Source organism: Sarcophilus harrisii, chromosome 2, assembly GCF_902635505.1.
Source record: "Sarcophilus harrisii chromosome 2, mSarHar1.11, whole genome shotgun sequence".
Taxonomy (NCBI): Eukaryota; Metazoa; Chordata; class Mammalia; order Dasyuromorphia; family Dasyuridae; genus Sarcophilus; species Sarcophilus harrisii.
This window is the reverse complement of record NC_045427.1, coordinates 604,472,330-604,495,791: the sequence shown is the minus strand read 5'-3', so window position 1 is coordinate 604,495,791 and position 23,462 is coordinate 604,472,330. Positions and strand designations below refer to the sequence as shown.

At 38.2% G+C, this 23,462-nt stretch overlaps 1 protein-coding gene across 2 annotated transcripts in view; it reads right to left on the bottom strand.

Annotated features, from left to right (window-relative positions):
- RASGEF1A (RasGEF domain family member 1A) overlaps positions 1–23,462 on the bottom strand; it is a 336,745-nt gene that overhangs the window by 82,890 nt on the left and 230,393 nt on the right. Inside the window, exon 1 of one of the 2 annotated variants that reach the window (XM_012553985.3) lies at positions 4,715–4,862. The exons of the other annotated variant lie outside the window; for it this stretch is intronic. Within the exon in view, the coding sequence (XP_012409439.1) occupies positions 4,715–4,732 (18 nt within the window). The 5' untranslated portion in view covers positions 4,733–4,862. Of the gene's footprint in view, positions 1–4,714; positions 4,863–23,462 lie in introns of those variants that run through there. 2 annotated transcript variants of the gene reach the window in all.

The following is a 23,462-nucleotide window of genomic DNA, read 5'->3' as shown; positions in this document are numbered from 1 at the left end:
ATATTTATTAAATGCTGAAAATAGACCAAATGTTTCTTCAAATATCAATCTCCTTGGGAATAGGAAAACATTTAGTCTTTAGCATTTGAATGTGAATCCATTTGGGTTTCTTCTGTGATTAGGAGATGAGGGCAGCAATATGGTCCTGGGTACTTGCAGTGTGAGTAAAAGGTTTGAAAAGGGTCAAGGGTAGGAAAGGAAAGTGGGTGTGTGTATCAAGATATAGTTTAATGATGTCATAGAGAGACTCTAACCCTGTGGATGGGGCTTTTGATTCTCACTGGAGTGACGTTAACTGAATGGAAGAGTTTAGTTGGGTAGTCAAGATGTGTAGAAGCACGCTGACATTTAGTTAATAAGCTGACATTTGAAGGCCTTTACCAATGCCTACTCATGATTTTGAGTTGGGCTATGGTAGAATAGGTAAATGTGATGTATATGTGGGAGAGAAACGGTAGCGAGATACCACATCAAAGAAGATGCTGAGATATCTAAAATGTAATCGGTCAAACAGACTTGTTGAAAAAGTCCCCTTCAGAACACCAGCTCTGCAAGTGTGATCTCAGAGTGGAGGACTAAAGGATGGGTCTAATGGGAGAATTGATTAAATTTCCCTTAGGGGAACATTGAAAAAAAAAAAAAAAAACAAGTGGGTTGGGCTTTGTCAGCTCCTTTCCAAAGCAGGTGGTGTAGGGTCTCTAGGTGTCATTTGGGACCCAGATGTCAAGTACATCTGTGCACAATTCAGCCCTTAATTTCAAATACACTTAGGGTGATACTTGATAGCTCACAGTCTGCCCTTATTTGGTTTACCTGCTGCCCTGGGGACAATAAAGATCCTGGTAACATGAGGAAGGATAAACATTCAAAGCCCAGGAGGTGGTACCTGCTGGACGATGCATCAGTGGGCTTTGCTCTATCTATCACATGATTTTTAGAAGCTTATTTTATAGACAAGGGATATTCACTAGGGTTACAGAAGCAGTGTAGCATAGTGGGAATTTAACAATTCAAATTTAATAAATAAACAAAGTACTATGCAAAATGCTGGCGATTAAGACTAGCTAGACTTGTTTTTTCCTTAGAATATATGTCATCGTTTTCTCTGAAACTAAGAATCCTAGTTATTTAGAGCACTAACAGTTTAAATAGTTTGTCCAAGGCCAGCTAGTTGATTTGTTTTCCTGTCTTCCTGACCAGCTATTTATCCACTAAACTGTCTCTGAATGAAAGTCATTCACAATTAATTGTTTGTAAAATGCTAAATATGCATCAAAAACTATGTCCTTACTCTCAGGAAGCTTTCCTTCTATTAGAAAGAATAATTAGGTTGGGATCCAGAAGACCTGGATCTACCACTACCACTAATTAGATTCCAGGATAATTCTTCTTTTTAGCCTCAGTGTTCTTACTTGTAAAATGGAGGAAGAATGCTAGCTCTCAAAAATTCTGCCATTTGGGGGAATAAGTAAACACACTAAAACTTTGGTTAGTAACTAAGATCCTAAAATAGGATTTTAAAATTCTGCAATTGGAGACTTACAGGCCATTTACTCCAACTCCTTTACGGATGAGAAGACTGTGATATAGAGAAGTGATCTGAGTCAGCCATGACCAACTAGTTAGTCAATGACAGAGCTGGAGTTAGGACACATATCTTCATCTTCACCAATCAGTGTCCTTAGTCTGATTCTATTCCATATGGTATTATACCTGGTAACAGCTCTGCTAGTCTGTGCCTATCTCTAGCTGAAATCACTTTGGACCGATTAGTTCCTTGAATTTCCCCAGAGAAGGTCTGTCAGGTCCTTTAGTGGAGAGAAGCTAGACCTCAATTTTTCCCTTTTGTGTAGATTGATTGAATTAATAAGAGGAGACCAAATCACCTTGGTGCCTTGTTCCTCTTTATTAGCTCTTTCCTAATGACTAAGGCAGAGTTGTTGATTTAGTGCCCCTTTGGGAGAAAAGTCTGGTCAATGAGGTGAAGGGGCAAGAGGCCAATCCTTAATCCATTAGTTCAGGAAAGGTCAGAATAGGCCCCAGAGATAGAGCGAAATTTTCTTGCTATTTCCTTCTTCCTTCCAAGAATGAGTACTCTAGCTTAGTCAAATCCTATTCATTCTTCAAGATCCAGCTCAACCCACTTTCTCCAAGTTTACTTTAATAATAGGAGAAGGAGAGTGGCAGCTTGAGAAGCAGTGGATCAATAAATACTTATTGAGACAAAGAAAGAATTCAGAATCAGAGAAACTGGATTTAAATCCTGACTCAGCTATTTATCCCCTGGGTCATTCTTTTAGACTCAGTATCCTTCTTTGTAAAACAAAGGGGTTACAAATATCAGGGCTCCTAAATTGTCTGGTATGTCATGGACTCCTCTGACAAAGTCTAGGGAAGCTCATGGACCCTTCTAAGAATAATATTTTTAAATGCATTTAAGGTTACAGGGAAAATGAATTATATTGAAATATAGTTATCAATTTTTTTTTAACTTTAGAGACCCCAGTTTAAGAACTTTTAGATTATGTAATCTCCAAGGTCCCTTTCAGCTCTGAATCCCATGGCTCTATCCATTTCATCTTCTGTTTAATGTTATGTGGAGATAAAGAAGCACAAAATATTGCCCTCTGCTTTTAGGACATTTATAATCTGGCTGGGAAAATAAGATATATACAAATGAAAATATTTCTAGTATCCTCTTCTAATTACAAGTCATATAAAATCTATAAATGCAAAGGTTGGATTCATGACCTTTAAGGTCTTTCCAACTTTTAATTTTATGATCCTATGAGCTTATGAAAGTACTTAAGTATAAGAAGCTTTATAAAGGTGAATAGAGTGGAAGCTCCTTGAAGGCAGGTATGATTCATTGTTCTCTCTGTGTGTGGGGTGCCTCTGTGTCTCTGTCTCTGTCTGTCTGTCTGTCTGTCTCTCTCTCTCTCACACACACACACACCCACACATATGCATACACACAACCATACTATCAGGGTTAAAGAAATGTAGAGTGGGGGGAGGTCAGTTTTTGCTGGAATATTTAGGGAAGATAGGAAGAGATTTAGGAGGTTAGGGTTTTGGAGGCAGAGAACCAGGATGGGAGAAGACATTCTAATGGGTAGAGAAGTTGGCTTGAATAAAAATAGGAGAAAATGTTCATGGGGGCAGTGAGGATGAGACTAACCAGCATTGGACCCTAGATGCAGCACTGAAAGAGGCAATAGAATTTCAGGGTTATATTGGTTGTCTGAGATGAGATTTGAACCTGGTCTTCTGAAACTCAAGTTCAATCCCTTATCCATTATTCTCTACTGTTTTTCTCATTCAAAGGGTCTATATAAGTCCTGGGAATTTGGGTCCCATGAGGAAAAGGAGCATTGATCCATTGATTGCCAGCACTGAAGAGTTGACAGGGAGAACATGATTCCCTTGCCTTGCTTATCTCTCTCCTGCTTCCCTTGTTCTCTGTCTCTGGCTGTGGACTAGGTCAGTTACATTTGAAATGAGGCTTTTAACACCCATGAACATGCTGTTTCTGAATCCCATTTTCAATTACCCACATTTTCAAAAAGAAGGATTTTCATAAATTGCTTTGGAAATGTAAATGGTACAAGCAAAGCTGTCTCAGGCATTGTATTAATCCCATTAGCCTTCTGCTTCCCTTAGAAGGGATGCTCCATCTTTCCCTCTCTCTGAATTCCCTTGTACACACTAGCACCTACAGGATCCTGCTTAAAACTTCACCCAGAGACAGCTGTAGCTAAAGCATCTAGATCTGGGAGGAATGCCTTCTCTGCGTAGGAAAAGGTTCTTAGGGAGAACCTCAAAGATCAGTCAGAGCTCTTGTTACCATATTCCCAAGGAGAAGTTTTTGATCTCTGGTTATAAGTGCTCCCTCCTTGACTCCCTTGTCTTACTGGATCTTTTGCCTGTTGCAGAATGGATGGACCATCCCTGAGTTGGGGAAGAACTGCTTCCTGTAGACTTAGGTTATCTGGTTAGATTCCTGACTGAGAACAGAACCTACCATTCAATAAACATCCGCGTTTCATTGGCCTTTGTTCTTACTAAGCAAAAGTTCGCTTCTGACAGATGGATGGACTTAGAAAGAGGAGAATCTTATTTTCTCCAGAGAATTGTTTTCTCCCCCTCTGTCCTTTTTCTCCCTTTCTTTAAAAGCAAAACAAAAAAAAAGCACCATGCCATGGGGGCTTGCTGTACTGACAGCTTTAACTGTTCCAGACATTCCTGGGGGAGTAATATAACCTGCTATCTCTTCCCTTCTCCAGGGTAGCAGTAGCCCAAGTATTCCTCACCTATCCTCAGGTATTGTCATAAACCAATCAGCTTGCTTAGTAAGCTAGTATAGGTGAGAGGGCTTCATCTCTGTATGTGGCACCTTGCCTTGCATTGTAGCTATGAATCCAGATGCTAAATTAGGAGTACTAGACCCACTTAGTATAAAGGGGATTTTTAAAGTTCCTATTTTCATTCTTTCCTTTATATTGAATAGATGACATTCAAGGTCCCTTTCAGCTTTCAGTTCTTTGGTCCTGTACATTTCTGATCAATCCTTATAACATTGTTAAAACTTGCTCAAATACACTTCTTAGAGAACACATTTTGCCCTCAGACCCATTGACTTTCACAATGATAATTTCCTGGAAGAGATTCCAAAAAGTGATCAGATGTTATAGTTGAAGATAATGAAACTCACCTGGCTCTCTAGGAACATTTCTTGTTCTTAATGGTCCAAGATGCTTTTCAACAATTCTGTGTTGCTGTTTTTCTATCTCTCTCTGTGTTTCTCTGTTTCTGTTTCTCTGTTTGTCTCTCTGTCTCTGTCTCTCTTCCTCTCTTTGTAATAATCATATAGGAAAGAGAATGGTTGGCCAGTCTCTCTGGGGATTCTCTAAATATACCCAGGGGAAATGGCCAGTCCCACAGCGGAGGAAACTCTCCCACCCACAGACTTCCACTACGCAGGGAACACGTGCCATTAGTAGTCTGTGGTGATGTTGGGGAACTCCACTAAGGTCCTGATCTTTTCCTTCTGATAGTCTGTTGTTAAGTTATCTTACTCAGGGGCTTGGCTGGTTCTGACCAGTGACTCCTAAACTCTCTTCTCCTCCCTCCCCCAAAGTGGCAGAGATTAATGAGAATACCAAATAATAGGATGATTAGGTTGAAGAAATATCTCCCTTTTTTCTGATGAGATAGCTTAAAAGCTATTTTCCTGAGTTTTTTCACACTTAAAAATTTAAGTTTAGGGAGTCAAGATTTTACTGAATCACTTTAAAAGGTCACGACTAAATTTTCCTTCAAGACTGTTACTAAACAAATCCCATAATCCACCTGGCACTGAAATCTCTGTTTACAAAGGTATGATTTCTTAACTTATATTCCCTTCCCCAAGCAAACAAAAACATCAAACCTTCTTCTTCTAGCTGAGTTTAGAATCAAGATTTTAGGATCCCCTTTCTCTCATTTTATGTCTTGCCAACAGACTTGGATGACTCTGGAGGAAAAAAAAGAGACTGAGCACTTTGCAGGACTCTGTCTCATTTAAATCCAAATCATTTCCAAGTCACTTTCCTGATGTCACTGGTCCTTTTGGAGAACAAAAAACAAACAACAACAATCTTCTCTAGCTTCTTTCTTATAAGATTTTCAGTTGAATAAAACCTTGGTGATCTCCTATGCTAACTCCCTTATTTAATCAATGAGGAAATTTAAGCTTAGAAATATTAATAGAGTCATCCAAATATGCACAGATAACAAGTTACAAAGTCAGGATTTGAACCCAAATATTTTGGTGGCTGATATAGGGCAGTCTCCCTTGTTTATGTTAAGAGAGCTCCCATTATCAAAGATGGCATCAGTAGTACCCCAGAACTAGAACCAGAAGGGATTTAAAAAATAATTTAATTCAGTCTTGCCATTTTATTTAGGGAAAAACTGAGGTCCAGTGGTATTAAGTACCATAAGTTTTCCAAGGTTGCCTAAGTAATAAATAACAGAACTATTCTCTACTTCCTTTGCTTGCTTTTTTCTTTTCTTCTCTTTCCTTTTTGTCCTTTTCTCCTCTTCTCCTCATTTCTATTTCACCCCTAGTTCCATTTTACCTCCATTACTTTCTTTCTAATCATTGTCTTCTTCTTCTTTCCATTTGGCAGGTGAGGAAACAGACTCAGCGAGACTACCTGCATTGCTTGTGGGTGTATCAGAGATAGGATTTGAACGTAGCATTTTCTAAATTCAAATGCAACACTTTACCCACTGCTCCACAATTCTACTGTATTAGATTTTCCATAGAAGTCTTTTGTTGTCTCATCAGGACATAGTGATGACTAGATTCTCAAAGGTTGTATCAGCCAGATGAATGTACTGGCAGTTCTACCAATCTGGAAAGACTATCAGTGCAGGTCCAGAGATCAATTGTCCCTTGAAGACCAGCCTAGTGAAGTTCAACAGTAAAATTTTGTTTTTTGACTATAGCAGCTTATGAAACTGTTGACTAAATCATGGAGGAATTGTGATATGTGTCAGTAGAGGGAATGATGTCCCTGATGAGATATCAATACCTCTGAACTATTCAGTTGTGGTTTACGGCTTACATGGTAATGACCAGACCTTAGACCTCAGGTGGAACAGGAGCATTGCTATTCATTCACTTCCACTATTCACCTGTTTTTGCAGCTGCTGGACCTTTTTGTTTTTTCCTGTTCTCTCTCCTCCCACACTGCCCAATCCCCTAATGAGGTAATTTTGTGGCATTGCTATTCCAGCGTAATCAACTCTTTTGAGTGCTCTTGAGCAAAGCTTAAGATTTCCTTTGATGATCAGTGTTAGTGTGGGAGACAGGGAGGGAGGTTTATGGGCTTCTAGCCAGTAGGATCTTTCCTCTGGCCCATATGATTTGAGAGATGCCTGAAGACCCTAGCTCCTCCAATGACATGACAGAGTGTCTGGTTTTTCATCAGAAGAGATTCATTCCTTTGGCATTATCCTTTATTGAAAAGTGAAGATCTACCCCATTCACCAACTGAGGAGAACATTTCACTCAGTAACAACAATATTGTCTACTGATGAATTATGAATGACTTTAGCTAATCTCAGCAATACAATGATTCAAGACAATTCTTAAGGACTGAAGATGAAAAATGTTATCTACTTCCAGAGAAAGACCTGATTGGAGTCTGAATGAATTCATTTTGAAGCATACTTTAAAAACTATTACTTCTGATTTGTTTAGGTTTTGGCCTGCATTTTCCTTTGTAAAATTGCTAATATAGAGATACTTTGCATAACTGCTCATGAATAATCCATATCAAATTGCTTCCCCTTTTAAGGAGGATACAGGGAATGAAAGGGGAAAAGACTTTGGAATTCAAAATCTCTAATTTAGTTTAATTTAAAATTTAAAAAAATTGTTTACATGTTTAATAAAAAGAAAAAGAAAAAAAATTAAGAAAAAAGTGAACCATCTATTCTGTGGAATGGGACTATGGTATTAATAAAATTTGATTACTCAAGATGGTTCTCTATGGGGGACTGGACTGAGTAAGGGACCAGAGAGTGAGGAGTGGAATGATGACTACTTGAAGGCAGGGACTCATTGAAAAGAAAGAATGATTGAAAGATCCCATAGATAAATTTCATTAATGTTCTCAAGTTTGCAGAATGATAGCTCTCTCTTCCTACAACCTACTCCCGCCTGTCCTGTACTAACCATTTTCTTTCTTTTATAACAGGGAGAAATTACACTAATGCAGATAGTATACTCTGATCATAGACCTATGGCAAAAAAATAATCCATGATTTTCACAGATTTTTAAAAACATATGCCAAAAAATGAGCTAGAAGGGACCTTCAAGATGAGATCAGATGGGTTTAGGCAAGTGAAAAGGAAAAATCAAAGATCATCAAAGTTTTAAGCATGGGAAACTGGGTGAATAATGATGCTTTTGATAGAAATAGTGATAGAAATAGAAGATTGGAGATGGAGATGGGGAGAGGTAATTCGTTCAGTTTATGACCCAGTACATTTTAGATGACAGCCAGATAATCAAGTAGAGATTATTGTAGATTTCTGGAGATGTGGGTCCAGAGCTCACAAGAAGGATGAAGACTAGACTTGGAAGGACATTCTTGGAATTGTGGTGGCAAATGAGATGTCCAAGGATTAGAATATATGTACAGGGGAAGAAGATAGTACCAAGGATAGAAAATTGGGAGAAACATCTAACTAAAAAGGCCAGGAAGAGGGTAAAGAGCCAGTGAAGGAGAAAGGAGAACTATTAAAGATGCAAACTGCTTCAACCAAGGGAGACTGACATTTTTCAAGCAAGGGAATAGGAAATATCCAGAAGCCTCGGGTAGCCAATAATATCAAATGCTTCAGAGAAGTTATGTAAAGTAAAAATTGAAAAATAAGAAAAGAATCTGAGTTTGAGAGAGAAAAAGGTGACATGCTTATTTAAGGCATAGGAAAACTAGAGTTGGAATTCTAGTCCAATAATTCTATTTCTACCATATCTGTCAGCAAATGAGAAGTCTGAGAGCCCTATGTTTAACACAGAAACAGTAGAGAAAAGGTTAGTGAGCATGATGAATAGACAGATGCCAGCCAGTCACTAGGAAGGGGTTGGTGGGAGGTGGGTCAAATGTTCCTAATGTTCCCTAGTGTACTCATTAGCAACAAATGCATTTGAAAGTGGTATTAGAGCCAGATCTGATACTGCTGATTTCTTAACTATTTCATTTCATTCTGGAGAAGTCAAAAGCAACTGTAAGTGCTGTATTTTCTCTCTGTTATTATCCTCAATAAATCCATTGTAAGTGCTATTTGTACATGGTTGTCTGCATCTTGTCTTCTCAATTAGATTGAGTTCCTTGACAGCAGGAAATATCTCTTTGTGCTTCACATAGACCTTGGCACAAAATATGCACTTAATAAATGTTGTTGACTTAATATAACAATATTAACAAAACAATTAACATATATGTAGTGCTTATGATGTGCTAAGTGTTTTACAATTATTTTTTCATTTAATCCTCATAATCACCCTGATGTCTATGCCATTATTGCCCCTATTTTATAGATGAGTTAGTTGATACCAATAGAGATTACCTGACTTGCCCAGCTTGCCCAGTTTCACACAGATAGTAAGTATCGAAAGCTGGATTTGAATTCTGGTCTTCCTGACTCCAAGCTGAGTGATCTATCTTCTGTATTACCTCGTTACCAATTGACAGTAGTCAATAGGGGATTTTTCATGGACTGTGATCTTGGTTTTCTATATTCCTTTGTCTCTGAGCAGGGGAATTCGTAGTTCCTTCTTTGAGGTTCACTTCCATAGGTCTCAGAGCCTGGGGATTTGCTTTGTGTGTTTGTGCTGAGGGATTTGAGGAAAATGAAGAGGAGTGGATACTCTGTTCATCCAGTCTTTTTATAGGTTGAGATAACATTCAGGCTATAGACATATTCAGTCTCTGTTGAAAAATATCTAGTGAGTGCAGCTAACTAGGAGAGTTCAAGGATGTCTGATCAGAGTTTTTCCTGCTATTCCCCTGGGAGTGGTAATAATAGAGTTGACATTTCTTTGATCATGTCACATTGACATATAGTTTAGAGATCTATCACAACCAACCATGTCATTTTATAGATAAGAAAAATGTGCCTTAAAGGTATAAAAGGGTGAAAGTGGTCTGCCCAACCATGGCTCAAAAGCAAGTCAGTAGAAGAACAAGACTAAAATCTTGACCATATTTCCTCCTCTCCACCTCCAAATACCAAATAGGTTAACTGATTGAATGTATTCAAGATAAAGGGAAGATTGAAATGAGTGACTCTGATCCTTGAGATTATTGATAATATGTCTAGAACTCAAAGAAAATATAAAATCCAAATAGGCTAATGCTCTTATTTTACGAATGAAGCAACCGAGACCCAGAGTGACTTAACCCAAGAATTATTTTGTTAATCATATAGATACAGCTGTACAAAGGTACAAGAGTTCTAGTGAAGCTGGGGGTTAGAAATTAGAAGTAATATAACTCAGAGAGGAGATTCTGACCCAGTAGAAAGTGGGGAGAGCCACATATGGAAATTTTTTTGTACAAGGTCAATGAGGCAGCCCCTTTCTTTTTTGGGGGAGAGAGCACATCTTCCCAAGATGCAATTGATCAGTTATGGACTCTGGTCTTAAAGCAACAAAACAGCAAGCATAAAAAAGTCCTGGCAAGCTTTGTGGGCCCTATAGAAGCCACAGCCAGAGCAAAATGAAACTCTACTTTTATTTTTAGAAGTGGAAAATCACAGCTCACGGCAGTGACAGCAGGTGGCTTGTTATCGCCATCCGTTTGGTTCCTCTTTCTTTCAAAGTTGGACTGTATTTTGTGGCATCAAAAGATTGCTCTTAAGCCAGAACTTCTAGAATAATAATTCAACAATCATGATGATGATGATGATGATGATGAATAGGTCATATTTATATAATGCTTTAAGATCTGTAGTATGCTTTCCCTATAATAGCCACATGAGTTGGACAGTAAAGACATTGTTTTTCCTGTTTCATGGATAATGAAACAGATTCACCAAAGCTATCTTCCTCTTTGCCTATAAATGGGAAACAAAACAAAACAAAACGTCATTTTCCCCTAAGCCATCAGGGCCAGAGTTGATTTTGCTTATAGGCAGAGTAGGTGACTGCCACTGTGATATAATCTGAAAGCATGGGAAGATTCCTTTACTCTTAAGTATTTCTGTCTTCAACCTGTCATGGGTCACCAGAATTTCATGATTAGAGATGCATTCTTATAAGCTGAGGCATTTTGTACCTGGAAAGGCTAACAAATTAAGCTATTATCCATACTTCAAAGATCCAAGGGTGTTCCTGTCAGATAACAGTGCCTCTATACACTAGGAAGCTATCTTCAAGGATTATGGTATCTGAGAAATTCATCAACTCCTGTCCAACCTGTTGCTGATCCACTCTGAACACCTAGGGTAGACATGTGGTCTACCAGCAGTTCCATGTTCAAAGCCTTTCTCACTCCATGTTGTAGAATCACAGAATTTTAGAGGGAGAAGGGAAGCCATCTATTTCAACCCATTCCAAAAGAATTTCTGGGATAACACATATGACAAATGATCATCCTTTTTTTTTTTGGCATGAAGACTTGCCGTGAGGGGAGGAGGGAATCCAGTACTTCCTGAAACAATCCCTTCTACCTCTGAAGTGCTCTAATTGTTAGGAAATTGGTTGTTTCATGAAGCCTGAATTTACTTCTTTGAAGCCTCTACAATTCTGCCATCTGGCTCTCACCTCCCTTTCAGTTTGATTTCCTCTTTCTTCCTTCCCATGCTCCTCACTCTGGTCAAAAAGGCCTTCTGGACTCTCCCCCTGGAACACAACATTTCATTTTCCATCTTTGCAAAGTGCTTCTCTGGGTCCAGCATATGCTGCTTCTCTGCCCCTGCTTCACAGAAAGTCTAGCATCCTTCCTAACATGACTCAGCTGTGAAATCTTTTACATAGGATTTTCTAGGGTCTCCCAGTCAACAGATCTCCCTCTATATCACTTTGTCTGTACTTATTAATAGATTATTAAATTAATAGAAGAAGCCATCTATATTGACTAGAAGAGAGCCTATGTCTTTGGACAGTTACCTACCTACCTACCTTCCTATCTATCTATCATCTATCTATGTATCTATGTATCTATATAGATATATATCATCTATGTATCTATATGTATCTACATAGATATATATCATCTATGTATCTATGTATGTATCTATATATATCTATATAGATATATATCATCTATGTATCTATGTATCTATGTATCTATCTATATATATCTATATACATATATTTATGTATCTATCAAGACTGGATCTCTGTATCTCTCTCAAGATGGAAGCTTCAGTGACTACTCTCATGACTGATCCTACTGATGAGTAGCTCTAAGCTACTTTATTTCTGAACCAAGCCAGGTTGCCCATTCCTTAGGCAGCCCTAATAATTTCAGTATATAAAAACCGAACTACCCTGAACATTTCTAGCCATGAATGCAAACAGTTTTGTTCACAGTTTTGATCTGATTTACTCACTCAGGAAAAAAAAATAATTCAAGACAACTGAGTATTTCCTATATGACCTGTGTTTCTGTAGATACTGTGGGGGATTTAGAGATGCAAAGGATAATGAAGAATATGTGGCCAAATGCATTCATTTGATAGATGTGGTTTAGAAGGCTTAGTGACTTGACCAATGTCATTCAGCTAGTAATTAGCAGAGCAAAGATTCAGACTCCCAGTGCTGTCACCGAAAAATTTATAGTCTTGCTAGAGACATAAAACTATAAGCATGTAACAGAGAAAACTGTGAGAGAGAATGCCCAAATGAATGGTGTACATTTGCTTCCTGCCCATTTCTTTGACTTCTAGGGAACTCGTTAAAGAGTGCTCAGTGAGACAAGCTGTTTAAAATTTGGCTTGATCTGTTTCTGGATAGGTATACCAATATATTGAGTGGGATAAACTGAGGTATATTTGCTTCTGGGTTATCTGGGGCTTGCTGAACATGAACATGGCATAAACATATGTTGGATCTGCCATGTGTGATGGAGATAATAATTTACTAACTCTCAGATTATAAAATTACAGCCGTTTCTTCTCTCCAGTCCTGAAGAGGAGAAACGGCTTAAGAAGAGGTTCCTTCACACCTGCCAGCCCATCTGGAGCAAACTGAGTGGGCCTGGGAAAGGAGTGCTTATGGCAGAAACTAAGCCAGGCTCGCTGCCCTGGGAGGGAATTGTCACATCTCCGGATAGGGGGCATGACTTTGACATAGAGACAGGTGTGTGAATAAAAGGAAGTGAGAGAGATCCTTGTAAATAATACGAGTGTGGCAGCAGCTGGTGCAGGCTTTACTCTCACTTTCCCTCCCTCTGCTTTTCCATCACTCTCTTCTCACTTCTGTATTGGATTCCATATCATGAAACCTGGGAGGAATCAAGAGCCATAGGCTGTGGTATCCAACTCAGGTATAAAAAAGGGTCCCTAAACTACACATAAAGATCCCTGCAGACAGTGTTTAACTGAGTTTTAAAATGTAACATTATCTAAGTTTTATAGTATTTTTATTTACCTTGTTAAATATTTCCCAATCACATTTTAATCTGGTTCAGGTCACAGTGGGGAGTGCTTCTGACTGGATGAGACTGGCTGATCAGCCACATTGCACCCCCTTCTGTCATGGGACATATGCGATAGAAATGTAGACAAGTAAATAACAATTTGCTTGGACAGGGACTAACAAAGAGATTGCTCTTAACATAATACCTGGCACAGAGTAGATGTATAATCAATGCTTTTTGGTTTGACTCAGACAAACGCCATGCTTTGGGGCTGAGGGCTTGCTTGAGATCTTGCTCTTAAATTCTAAGGGACCTATGTTTAGGATTTCATTCTTGGATTTGCTGAAGGTCATGAGAAATGAAGGGATGAAGGGAAAGAGGGTACTAGAGCGGCTGGGTAAGAAGCTTCTAAATTCCCTGAGTGTTATCTCTGAGCTACCCACTCACACACCCCATTTGCCCTGGGAATGGGAGAGGGATCTATTTTTTTTTAAGGAAATAGGCACCTGCTTGGGGAAAGGGAGTGGGTGTATTTCTCTGTCTCTGGCATTTCTAAAACATCTGGCAGAGTGTTTCTCTGGTTGCAGTCAGACTCCGGGAGTGCTGTTACCAAGTACACTGGTTTCCCTAGCAACAACTTGTACTGTTCTCTCCCCTTCTGGTGACTTGTTGCTTGTGCTGTTGCTATTAGATAATACCATCAGCCTTGCCTTTACTGGGCACTTTGGCTGCAGCTGAAACAGTTTATTCTTGACCTTCTTGTGCCATCTGTTAAAATCCTTCCCTTCTTTCAAGGATAAACTTGAGGGACTACTTCCTTTATGAAGCATTTTAGCCCAAATTCGTTTCTATCAGTTTCTTGCTTTGAAATTCTCTTTGCACATTTTGCCTTGTAGCTTATAGCCATCTTGTCTATGGTTTTATGACTGTAAGCTCTGGAAGGGCAAGGTCTGTATCATTGTTCATCTTTGTGTAGCACAGTCCCTTACACAGAGGAGATTTCTTGGAACATAGATTTGAGTTGGAATGGACTTCAGAAGCCAGGTAGTCCAATAGTTTCCTTAAGCAGATGTGGAACTGAGATCAAAAAAGTGAGATGCAGTAGATTTGAACAAAAGTCTTCTCATTCTATATAGGTCCAACTTTCTGTCCACTGAACCATCCCATTTTGCAGATCATTTTACTTAATTAATTTTTGTTGAATTAAATAAAATTCATAAATTGATTAACAGTCTTTTTCTTGGATAAGTAAGTGAGCTGCCTACTGCCAATAAGCCAACTCTTATTACTCAGTCATGAATGGAATTCATGGTCAGTGAAAGGAGTTCTGAAATGGGCTATAGAATGTTCATTTGTGTTAAGAGACTATATAGAGTTTTGAAGGGTGTGTATCGGTGGTGAGGGAAGTGAGGGAAAAAGGAATGAAAAAAGGGCTAAGGAAGAGGTAAGAAAAGACAGAGAAGGGGATGGGGAGAGGGAGGGAGAGAGGAGGAGAGAGAGACAGACAGAGACAGATATTCACAGAGAGACAGAGAGACACACAGAGAGAGGGATCTAGGAAGGAGAGTGAAAAAGGAAGAGAATCAAAGAGACAGGGAGGGGACAGTAACTAAAGAAAACAATACCAGATATTGGAGAAAGGGGAACAGGAAAACCAAGTCTGACATAGGGTCTACTGCTGAATGTGTAGAATTAAAGTCTGGAGGCTTGGTTTAGGTTCTCATTTCTCTCTTACATTCAAGCATGAAACTGGCTGAATCACAGAAGCTTTTGGGGAAAACCATAGGGTGAATCTAACAAAACCTTTATCTAAATTGAGGGATCTCTTTATAATATTTTTGACAGGCAGTCATTCATTGTCTGCTTGGAGATTTTTAGGAACTAGAAACACACTACTTCCTGAGGTAATTCTGTAGGAAAGCTCTTCCTTATATGGAATCAAAAATTGTATCCATTGATCCCCATTCTGTACTCTGGGGTAATGAATAAGCACTAGGAAAAATCTGTCATCAGTCACCCAATTGTACAATGAGGCATAAGCAGGCTGGGAAGTTGTCATAGAGATTGCTTATGAAGGTGAGATCAGAATAGATTTTCTCTATGGTGCTCAAGTAGCCATTGCATTTGAGGACGTTTCTGGTTCTCAGAAGCCTTTGTTGCTAAAGCCAGCATAGACAGGCTTCAGCTAAATTGGCATGTGACTCCACTAATCCCCAAAGCTTTTTTTTTTTTTTTTTTTTTTTTTTATTGGTACTTCACAGTTCACTTGGCCAGAATTCCTGCTGGTCAAGTGCAACATATGTTTCAGGAAGAGGTACAGATCATCTTACAAGCAATTGGAACAAGGGAATGTCTTTATTAGAATAATAGAGAACAAGTCACTTTGCATACATTTCTCATTTGATCCTCATAACAGTGTTAGATAAATACTATTATTATCTTCATTTATTAGATTAAAAAATTGATTGTGAGAGAGGATGTGTTCAAAGCAGGATTTGAACTCATCTTCCCAATTCCAAGTGTGACACTGTTATTATCTGCCTATCATTATAAATCATAGCTATACATTATAGATTAGAGATCATAGAGTAGAGACAATAGATTTATGGCCTTAGAATTTAAATTATCTAACCCTCTCATGAGGAAACTGTGTCCTTAAGATATGAAGGAAAGTAACTCACTTGGTAAGGGTATCCAGTTGGGAATTAGCTTTGCTTAACTCCAAACCCAGAATTCTTACCACTATCCATATGGACATTTGAAATACAAAATACTTCAATTTGAGGATGTGAATTTTCAGAATATTTTGCTTCTTGTTCTTTTCCTAAGAACTGGAAGTATACTTTGCTTGAGGGATATTAAATATTGCTCTTTTGGGTCCCTTCCTATAGGTTTTTATCTTCATGTCAGATGAATTCAGATTTATTAAGGAAAAATCAAAATACTACTAGATGCTTGGAAGATGCTTTGTGCTCTGCCTTCTTTTGTTATCCTTAGCTTTGCTGAGGTGGGTAAGGGGGGGAGTGATACAAAGAGATTCTGTTTTCTCAGAAATTTTTCAAGAAGTAAAGACTTTAGATCTATCTGCCAGTGCTATTTCAAGGAGTGTGTGATTCTCCATTCATATCATATTTAAGGCTACAGTTTGATGGCCTTTGGTCTGATTGAAGCTATTTCCTTATGGAAGTTTCATGTTCATCATAAAGGAGATGATAGTTCTGTCCATGTTAGACTGCCTCAGGATTATTTTATCAAGTCCAACTAGAATGGGGAAAGCATTGGAAATAATGCTATATATGGACCAACAGAAAGAAATTAGAATATTTAGAATGGAGAAGAGAAGATTGAAGATCAGAGAAGAGTAGTCTTCACATATTTGAAGGATTGTCAAATGGAAGAAAACTTCTATAAAACTAGGAACATTAGATAGAAATTATAGGAAAGAAGATTTTTGTTCAAAAGTTAAATGGCTTGTCCAAGGTCAAACAACTAGAAAATATCAGACTTGTTCTTCCTGACTCCAGGCTCAGCATTCTATGCGCTATGCACTTTGCTGCCCAAGTGCCAATACAGGATATATTTGATCCTGAAGGTGATAGGGAGTCACTGGAGTTTGTCGTGGTTTGCCTTAGTTCTCGAAGTGGACCATGACATCAGGGAGGTGATCACTGGAGTTAACTGAATAGGGGTGGGGGGTAGTAGTGGAGAATGACAGAGGAGGACATGATTAGAAATGTACTTTAGAAAGTTTACTCTGGCAGTTGAATAGAGGATGCATAGGGAGAGACTTGTGTCAGGGAGACCAACCAGCAGGTTATTACAATAGTCCCAGCATGAGGTTATAAGATCCTGCTTTAGAATAGGAGCAGTGTGAGCATTATGTTTATCAAAAACTACTTTTGCATTTTTCCCTTCCTCAGAATCTTCTGGGCCTTTTATTCAAAAATATCTCCCTCACCAGCCTATCACTATACTTTGAATCCTACTATTAGAGATTATTCCTTTTGCATCCAGAATATTTGGAGGTCTTTCAAAATTCTTGATTAAATGCTAGCACTCACTAGATGAAACAGGGGAACCTCATAAGCCAGTGTTTCTCAATCTGTTGGCAATGGAACCCTCAGTGGCTATGACAGTATTGTAAAGGGATCTACCAAAACATGTATAATTCTTGTTTTGCTAATTTGGGTCTGGTTATGTCTACTAGATTAGACTAAACTTTTTTAAGTGTAATTTTATAATTTTGATCTTAGACACCAAAAAAGGGAACATTTCCCTATGTTTAGTAGAATTTAGGAATTAAGAAGATTGTCTGTGAAACCATGAGTCTTCGTCTCATACTTCTAGCTCTAAATAAATAAACTATATTTATATAGTTTATTTATATATATATACACATATATATATACACAAACATATTTGTAAGTATAATGATTTCTATATACATTAATTGGATGGCAAGAAATGATGAAAGGAATCGTTTCAGAGAAAACTGGATAGATTTATATAAACTGACGCAGACTAAAGTGAGCAGAGCCAAGAGAACAATTTATAATAATCATATTCTAAAGACAAAAACTTTTGAAAGTCTTATGAACTTTGATCAACAGAATGATTAACCACAATTCCAGAAGAGTCATGATGAAACATGGAGTACACTTCTACATGGAGAGGTAATGGACACTGCAGATTCAGCCTTTTTTTTTTTTTTTTTTTTTGACATGACCTATGTAGTAATTTGTTTTGCTTGACTATACATATTTGTGATGGAATTTGCTTTTCCTTGCTTTCTCAGTGGGGAAAAGAAAGGGAAAGTGGGAGGGAGAAATTCAAACAAGAAAGTAAAATAAAATTTAATTTTGAAAATTTTATATATTACTTTTAAAACTTTTCTGCTTGTTTGTACTTCCTGATATTCTCTTCTGTGAATTAAAAAAAATTTATAGAGTCACTTTTTTCATCTCTATTGCTATATATTCTTTACTCTCATTTACTGAGAAAAATAAGGAGGGCAAAGTACTAATAACAAGTCTAATCAAACAACAGAGGTCTACATGGTCATATCAAAAAATCACTGTCTCTCACATGAATACCTCTTTGTCTGGTGCTAGGTAACATGCTTCAACAAAGATTCTTTGGCTGGTGTAGAAATGGCTTTGATCTGATGGCTTTCAATATTGTTTTGGATAGTGCTATTTCAATTAACATTCTCACTGGCTCAGGAGTCAGAAACTCTGACATTCAAATCCTGCCTGAGACTTACTACCTATTTGACGTTGTCATTTTAACTCTCTGGGCCTCAGATTTTTCATTTATAAAATGAATATCTTGGTCTAGATTGCCTCTGTGGTTGTTTCCAGTACTAGAAAAGGGAGCCTGTATATAACATTCCATCTCCTATCTCCATGTTTTCTTCCAAGCTTGGGATGTATTTCTGCCCCTCTCCCCACTTCTGTATCTCTTAGAATTCCTAGCTTTATTAGTTGCAAACACCAAATAAGGCTTTTCTTGGTTTTCCCCCACCTCCTTTTAGTGTTTTCTCCTGCCTAAAAATCACTTCACATTTATGTTGAATATACAATATATTTAATTATCTATTTGTATATTGTATGTCTCCTACCCTACCTCTACTTTGCTAGCAGAAAGTGTGTTCTTTGAGGGCATAGACCATTTCATTTTTATCTTGAGCCACTATCTTCATCAGTGACTTTCTCCTACCTTCTTTACTTCCTTAATGGACATTTCTGAGTTTATTTCTTTGTCCTTTCAGATATTCTAAATAGCTATCTTGGGCTTCTTGTGGAATTGTCAGTAAAACTCTCCTTCCCCATAAAGTGCACATTCTCAGTCTACAATTACTGGGGCCTGCATTAATCATCCTTTTATCATCCTAGAGGGAGCCTATTTGCTCTTCTTCGAGCATCCTTGTATTCTTATCTTCTTCCTGCTTATCCTTCCTTTGAGAAAAATGTTCCAGACAGTATTTGATATCTTCCAAGTACTAGTGTTGCTCAGCACACTCTTTTTTCTTTGAATTTGTTTTCAATTAGACATTTTTGCTTCACTTAAATTTCCTGAGTGATTTCTCCTACTCTATAGCCATTTCTGCTCTACAATCATAGAATCTTAGTACTGTATTCTTAAAGGGAAGCTATTCCAACCCTAATTTTCCAGATAAAGAAACTGAGATAAGATAGGGGAAATGACTTGCTTGAGGTCATGAAGTTATTGGCAGAGCTGGGAACAGAGCTTAGTTTCTTCCTTTCTTGTTTCTTAGTCAATAAGGTAAGAAAAAATAAGAAATCTTGCTTACTGACTAATTGTTATGATCTCCCCATATCTAAGTTAAACTAAGGAAAACCTTTGAAAGAAGGGAGCAAGTTTTTGTGTGTTCTGAATTCTCTCTTTCCTAAGTTTTACATAAGTCCATTATTTTGCTGCCTTATTAAATTACAACTTTAAGAGCCATGATATATGAAAGGAACACTACACTAAGTCATAAGAACTGAGCTCTAGTTTTGACAGGAGCATTATATTGTAAATCATTTCCCTTCTATGTACATTTCCTCAGTTTTCAAATGAAAGTAAGAAAAAGGGCTTGGATGAGTCAATCTCTAAGGTCCTTTCCTTCCAATTCTAAAGTCCTTTGACTTCTAAACTTCTGTTCTGACATATCATTGCTTTCAGTGTTCTCTTCTGGGATGCTGTTAAAAGCATGAGCCCATTTCTTAGTCTTTTCTTAGCCTGTTTGACTCAGGTAATAGAGTGAGTTCCAGGCATCTTTCTTTAGGTAAGGTGACAGAATCTATCTTGCAGCCTTGTCTAGAGGCTGTATTGAATCTGGAATTATCCTATCTCTTTTAGAATTCTCCAGAGAGGTAAGAATATGGCAGATGTAACAAAGTCGTGGCCCAGTTTATTGATCCCCTGTGGTCTGACATGTTGAAAATTTTACTTGGACGTTGGATAGTTATAAAGCTGCACATTGATGGACAATGTTTTAGATGACTGGGGAGTCATGTCCTCCATGACTACCAAGGGATTCCTTTAAGTGTTTTTTATATTTCTATCAAGTTATTGGGAAGGCAGTAGGACTTGGATCATGAAAAGCAGGTTTAAATCTCAACTCTTATTCATTGCCTCCCTGACGCTGTCCAAGTCCTTTTTTTCTTATCCATGGTAGAGAGAATGTTGAATTGGATTACCTCTAAGGGATATATCTTACAGCTCTTAATCTGTGATCCTATTTTCCTTAGTCACCTACTGATGCTCATCTGGAAAATGAGTCAGTGGGACTAGATACAATTTGTTTCAATCAGTCCCTGATGTGCCAGGTGTTATGTATGTTAGATGATGAGATGCAGACAAAAAAATGAGGTTTTATGGGACAATTAAAAAAAACACTGAGTCCAGGAAGAGAGGACTTGGATTTAAATCTTCCTTTTGGTGTTTACTATTTGTATGATATTGAACAAGTCACTTAAATGCTCTCTGCTTGAGTTTCCTCAACTATAAAATGAGGGAGTTAGACCACATGGTCTCTGGGGTCCCTTCCAACTCTATATCTATCGATATATATATGGAACAGGCCCTGTCCTAAAGAAGATTTAATTCTACTGAAGAGTGGAGAATAAAATATACATAGACATTAATTTATGTATGTATAAATAATGTAGTATTTATAGACATGTATATAGACATGAAGTATTTTGGGGAGGCAAGGACATCTCCATGCCAAATGTTCATATAAACTATTCATGTCCAACCTATGGTTGAGCTTTCCAAGCTCTGTACTTGCCCCAAAATAGAAATGTCATTTGGGGATTAAAGGTCAACAACCAATCAGATTCAGATAGGCTTCCTTTAAGAAATGACATGAACAAGGATTTATGGGAAGTTAGGCAATCAATGAGACCAATGTGAGGATAAAGTGTATTCTAGCACAGGTACAGGGGATAACGTCTACCAAGGCAGAAAATGGAAAGTTTTATTTGGAGAACAATAAGTCTATATCATTCTATTTGTGAAACAAGAGAATCATGCTTTATGACTAGAAAGGTAGACCTCTGGAGTAAGATTGTAAATGGCTCCAAATGTCAGAGGAATTTGTCTTTTAGCCCATAAATAAACGAGAGCTCTTTGAGTTTCCTGAGCAGGACAACAGACTTCTGCTTTAGTAATGTCAATGCAGTTACTATGTGGAGATGGATTAGAGAGGGAAGACTGGAGGCAGGGAAATCTGAAGTAGGAAGCAGTAAAATATGAGAGGAAAGAATGGGATGAAGAAAATATATATTGCTGCAACTGACAAACCTTGGCAACTGTTTGGAGATTAGATAGAAGCTAAAGATGACAGGTTTCAGCTCTGAATAACTAAAATTCTAGTGGTGCCTTCCACAGAAAGAGGTGACCTCTAACTTTTTTTATCACTCTAAATCTATAATCCTAAAATTTCTGGTCTCTAATATTCAGAGAAAGCTATATCTCATCAACCAGTTAACTCAACCAATCAATCTATCAAACAAGAAGCATTTATGTTCTTACCCTATATTGCCAATATGATGGCAATGCCCTTCTAACAACACACAATCGGGTTATTTCAGAGAAAGCCAATATCTGCTTTTCTTAGATTTTCTCTTTTCCTACATTGGAGCTCTGTTGCATGCTAATTGATTGGTTCTGAATGTGTCCAAATAATTGGGAAATTAGATCCAGCGGCCATAAAAGCATAATAATCGTTTATGTTGAATTTTCATCTTTAAAAAGGCCATTACAAAGTCATCCGTGGCCTATTATGGGATTAATTTTGTATTTTAGTTTTGTGCTGCTTCCTTGGTGCTGGGGACGATGTCAGAGAAATTTCTCTCTCACCATGGTGGATAACTTTGCAAATACAGAGAGCTCAGAAAGCTCTTGTAGATGGACAGCTCCCTAGGGATTTCAGAGCTCGCTGAGTATCCAGAGGGTGTTTTCTTAACAGGAGCCACAACGCACTTTACAGATGTTTCCTCATTGATTTTTCACAACCCCCTTGTGAAACCAGTCTCAGTTTTATAGATGAGCATATTGAGGCTCAGAGGGAAAAATGAAAGCATGCCATTCTTCATATATGAATGAGCAATCAGCAGACCTTGTGCTTTTGAGAAGTGTTTACCATAGTAGTGGAGGGAAGGAAGGAGAAAGAAGAGGGTCTTTCTGAGTCATCCACACTACCTCATCCTCTGTTTCTTGTGACCAAGGACAACATGTTTGTGAGTGAGTCGACTGTTGTTGTTAGGGATGGGGGCATAATTTATATCCAAGTAACACTGAAATTCACTGGCTCACACAGGAAGTGAACCATCGGTCTTGGCTCTGTGTTCTAACTTGCTGAGCTAAGCAGTCACACAGAAGGCTCAGAGGAGCCAAGAGGGTTTCTTGGTTACTTGACTTCCAAGTTATTACTTCCTACATTAGGCTGGAAATAGAGTGGTTGGGTTCTTGTTACAGTATATTGTTAGTTTGTCATGGTGGTCTCAGGTCATCCCTTTCTGTCTTCTCATCAGATATTCACTTTCTTCTATTCCCTCCTCTCTGATTATCAAAATTTATTTTGAGAATAGGCTCTGCTATCAATCATCCATGTCTTCTCTACTAGAGTCACTTTCACTTTAAGCCATCTTCTTCCTCTTTCTTCCCCCCTCTCTCTTCTTTCTCTTTTTTCTCCTGTCCTTTCCCCCATTTTCTTTCTCCTCTCCCTTCTCTCCCTCCTCCTTCCTCTTTCTTTTCCTTCTCCTATCCTTTTCCCCTTTTCCTTCTACTGTCCCTTCTCTCTCTGCTCCCTCTGCTTTCTCTTCCTTCTCCTGTCCTTTCTTTCCCTTTTCCTTCTTCTCTTCCTTCTCTCTCTCCTTCCTCCTCTTTCTCTTTCTTATCCTTTCCTTTCCCTCTTTCCCTTCTCCTGTTCCTTCTCTCTCCTCTTTTTCCTCCCTCCCTCATCCTCTTTTTTGTCTTCCTCTCCTTCCTCTTCCTTTTCTTGCTTTTTTCCTCCTGCTCCTTCAGTTTTTTCCTCCTTCTCTTCCACCACCATCTTCTCCTCCTTTTTCAGACTCATATATCATTTCTAGTTTATTGGAAAAGTGAGTAACTGAAGGAATAAGTTCAAAGGAAGGGCAAGCTAAGTTTTTCCCTACAAATAAATTCCTCTTAAATTTTGAATTTTCTTATGTATTGCTTTCTCGAATCCAATACCCAGGTGATGGGGAGTCAGTCATGGCCCAAGTGAATGGTAACACTGGCAAGGAATACTTTAGGCATTTAAATTCCTTTTCTGGGACCTT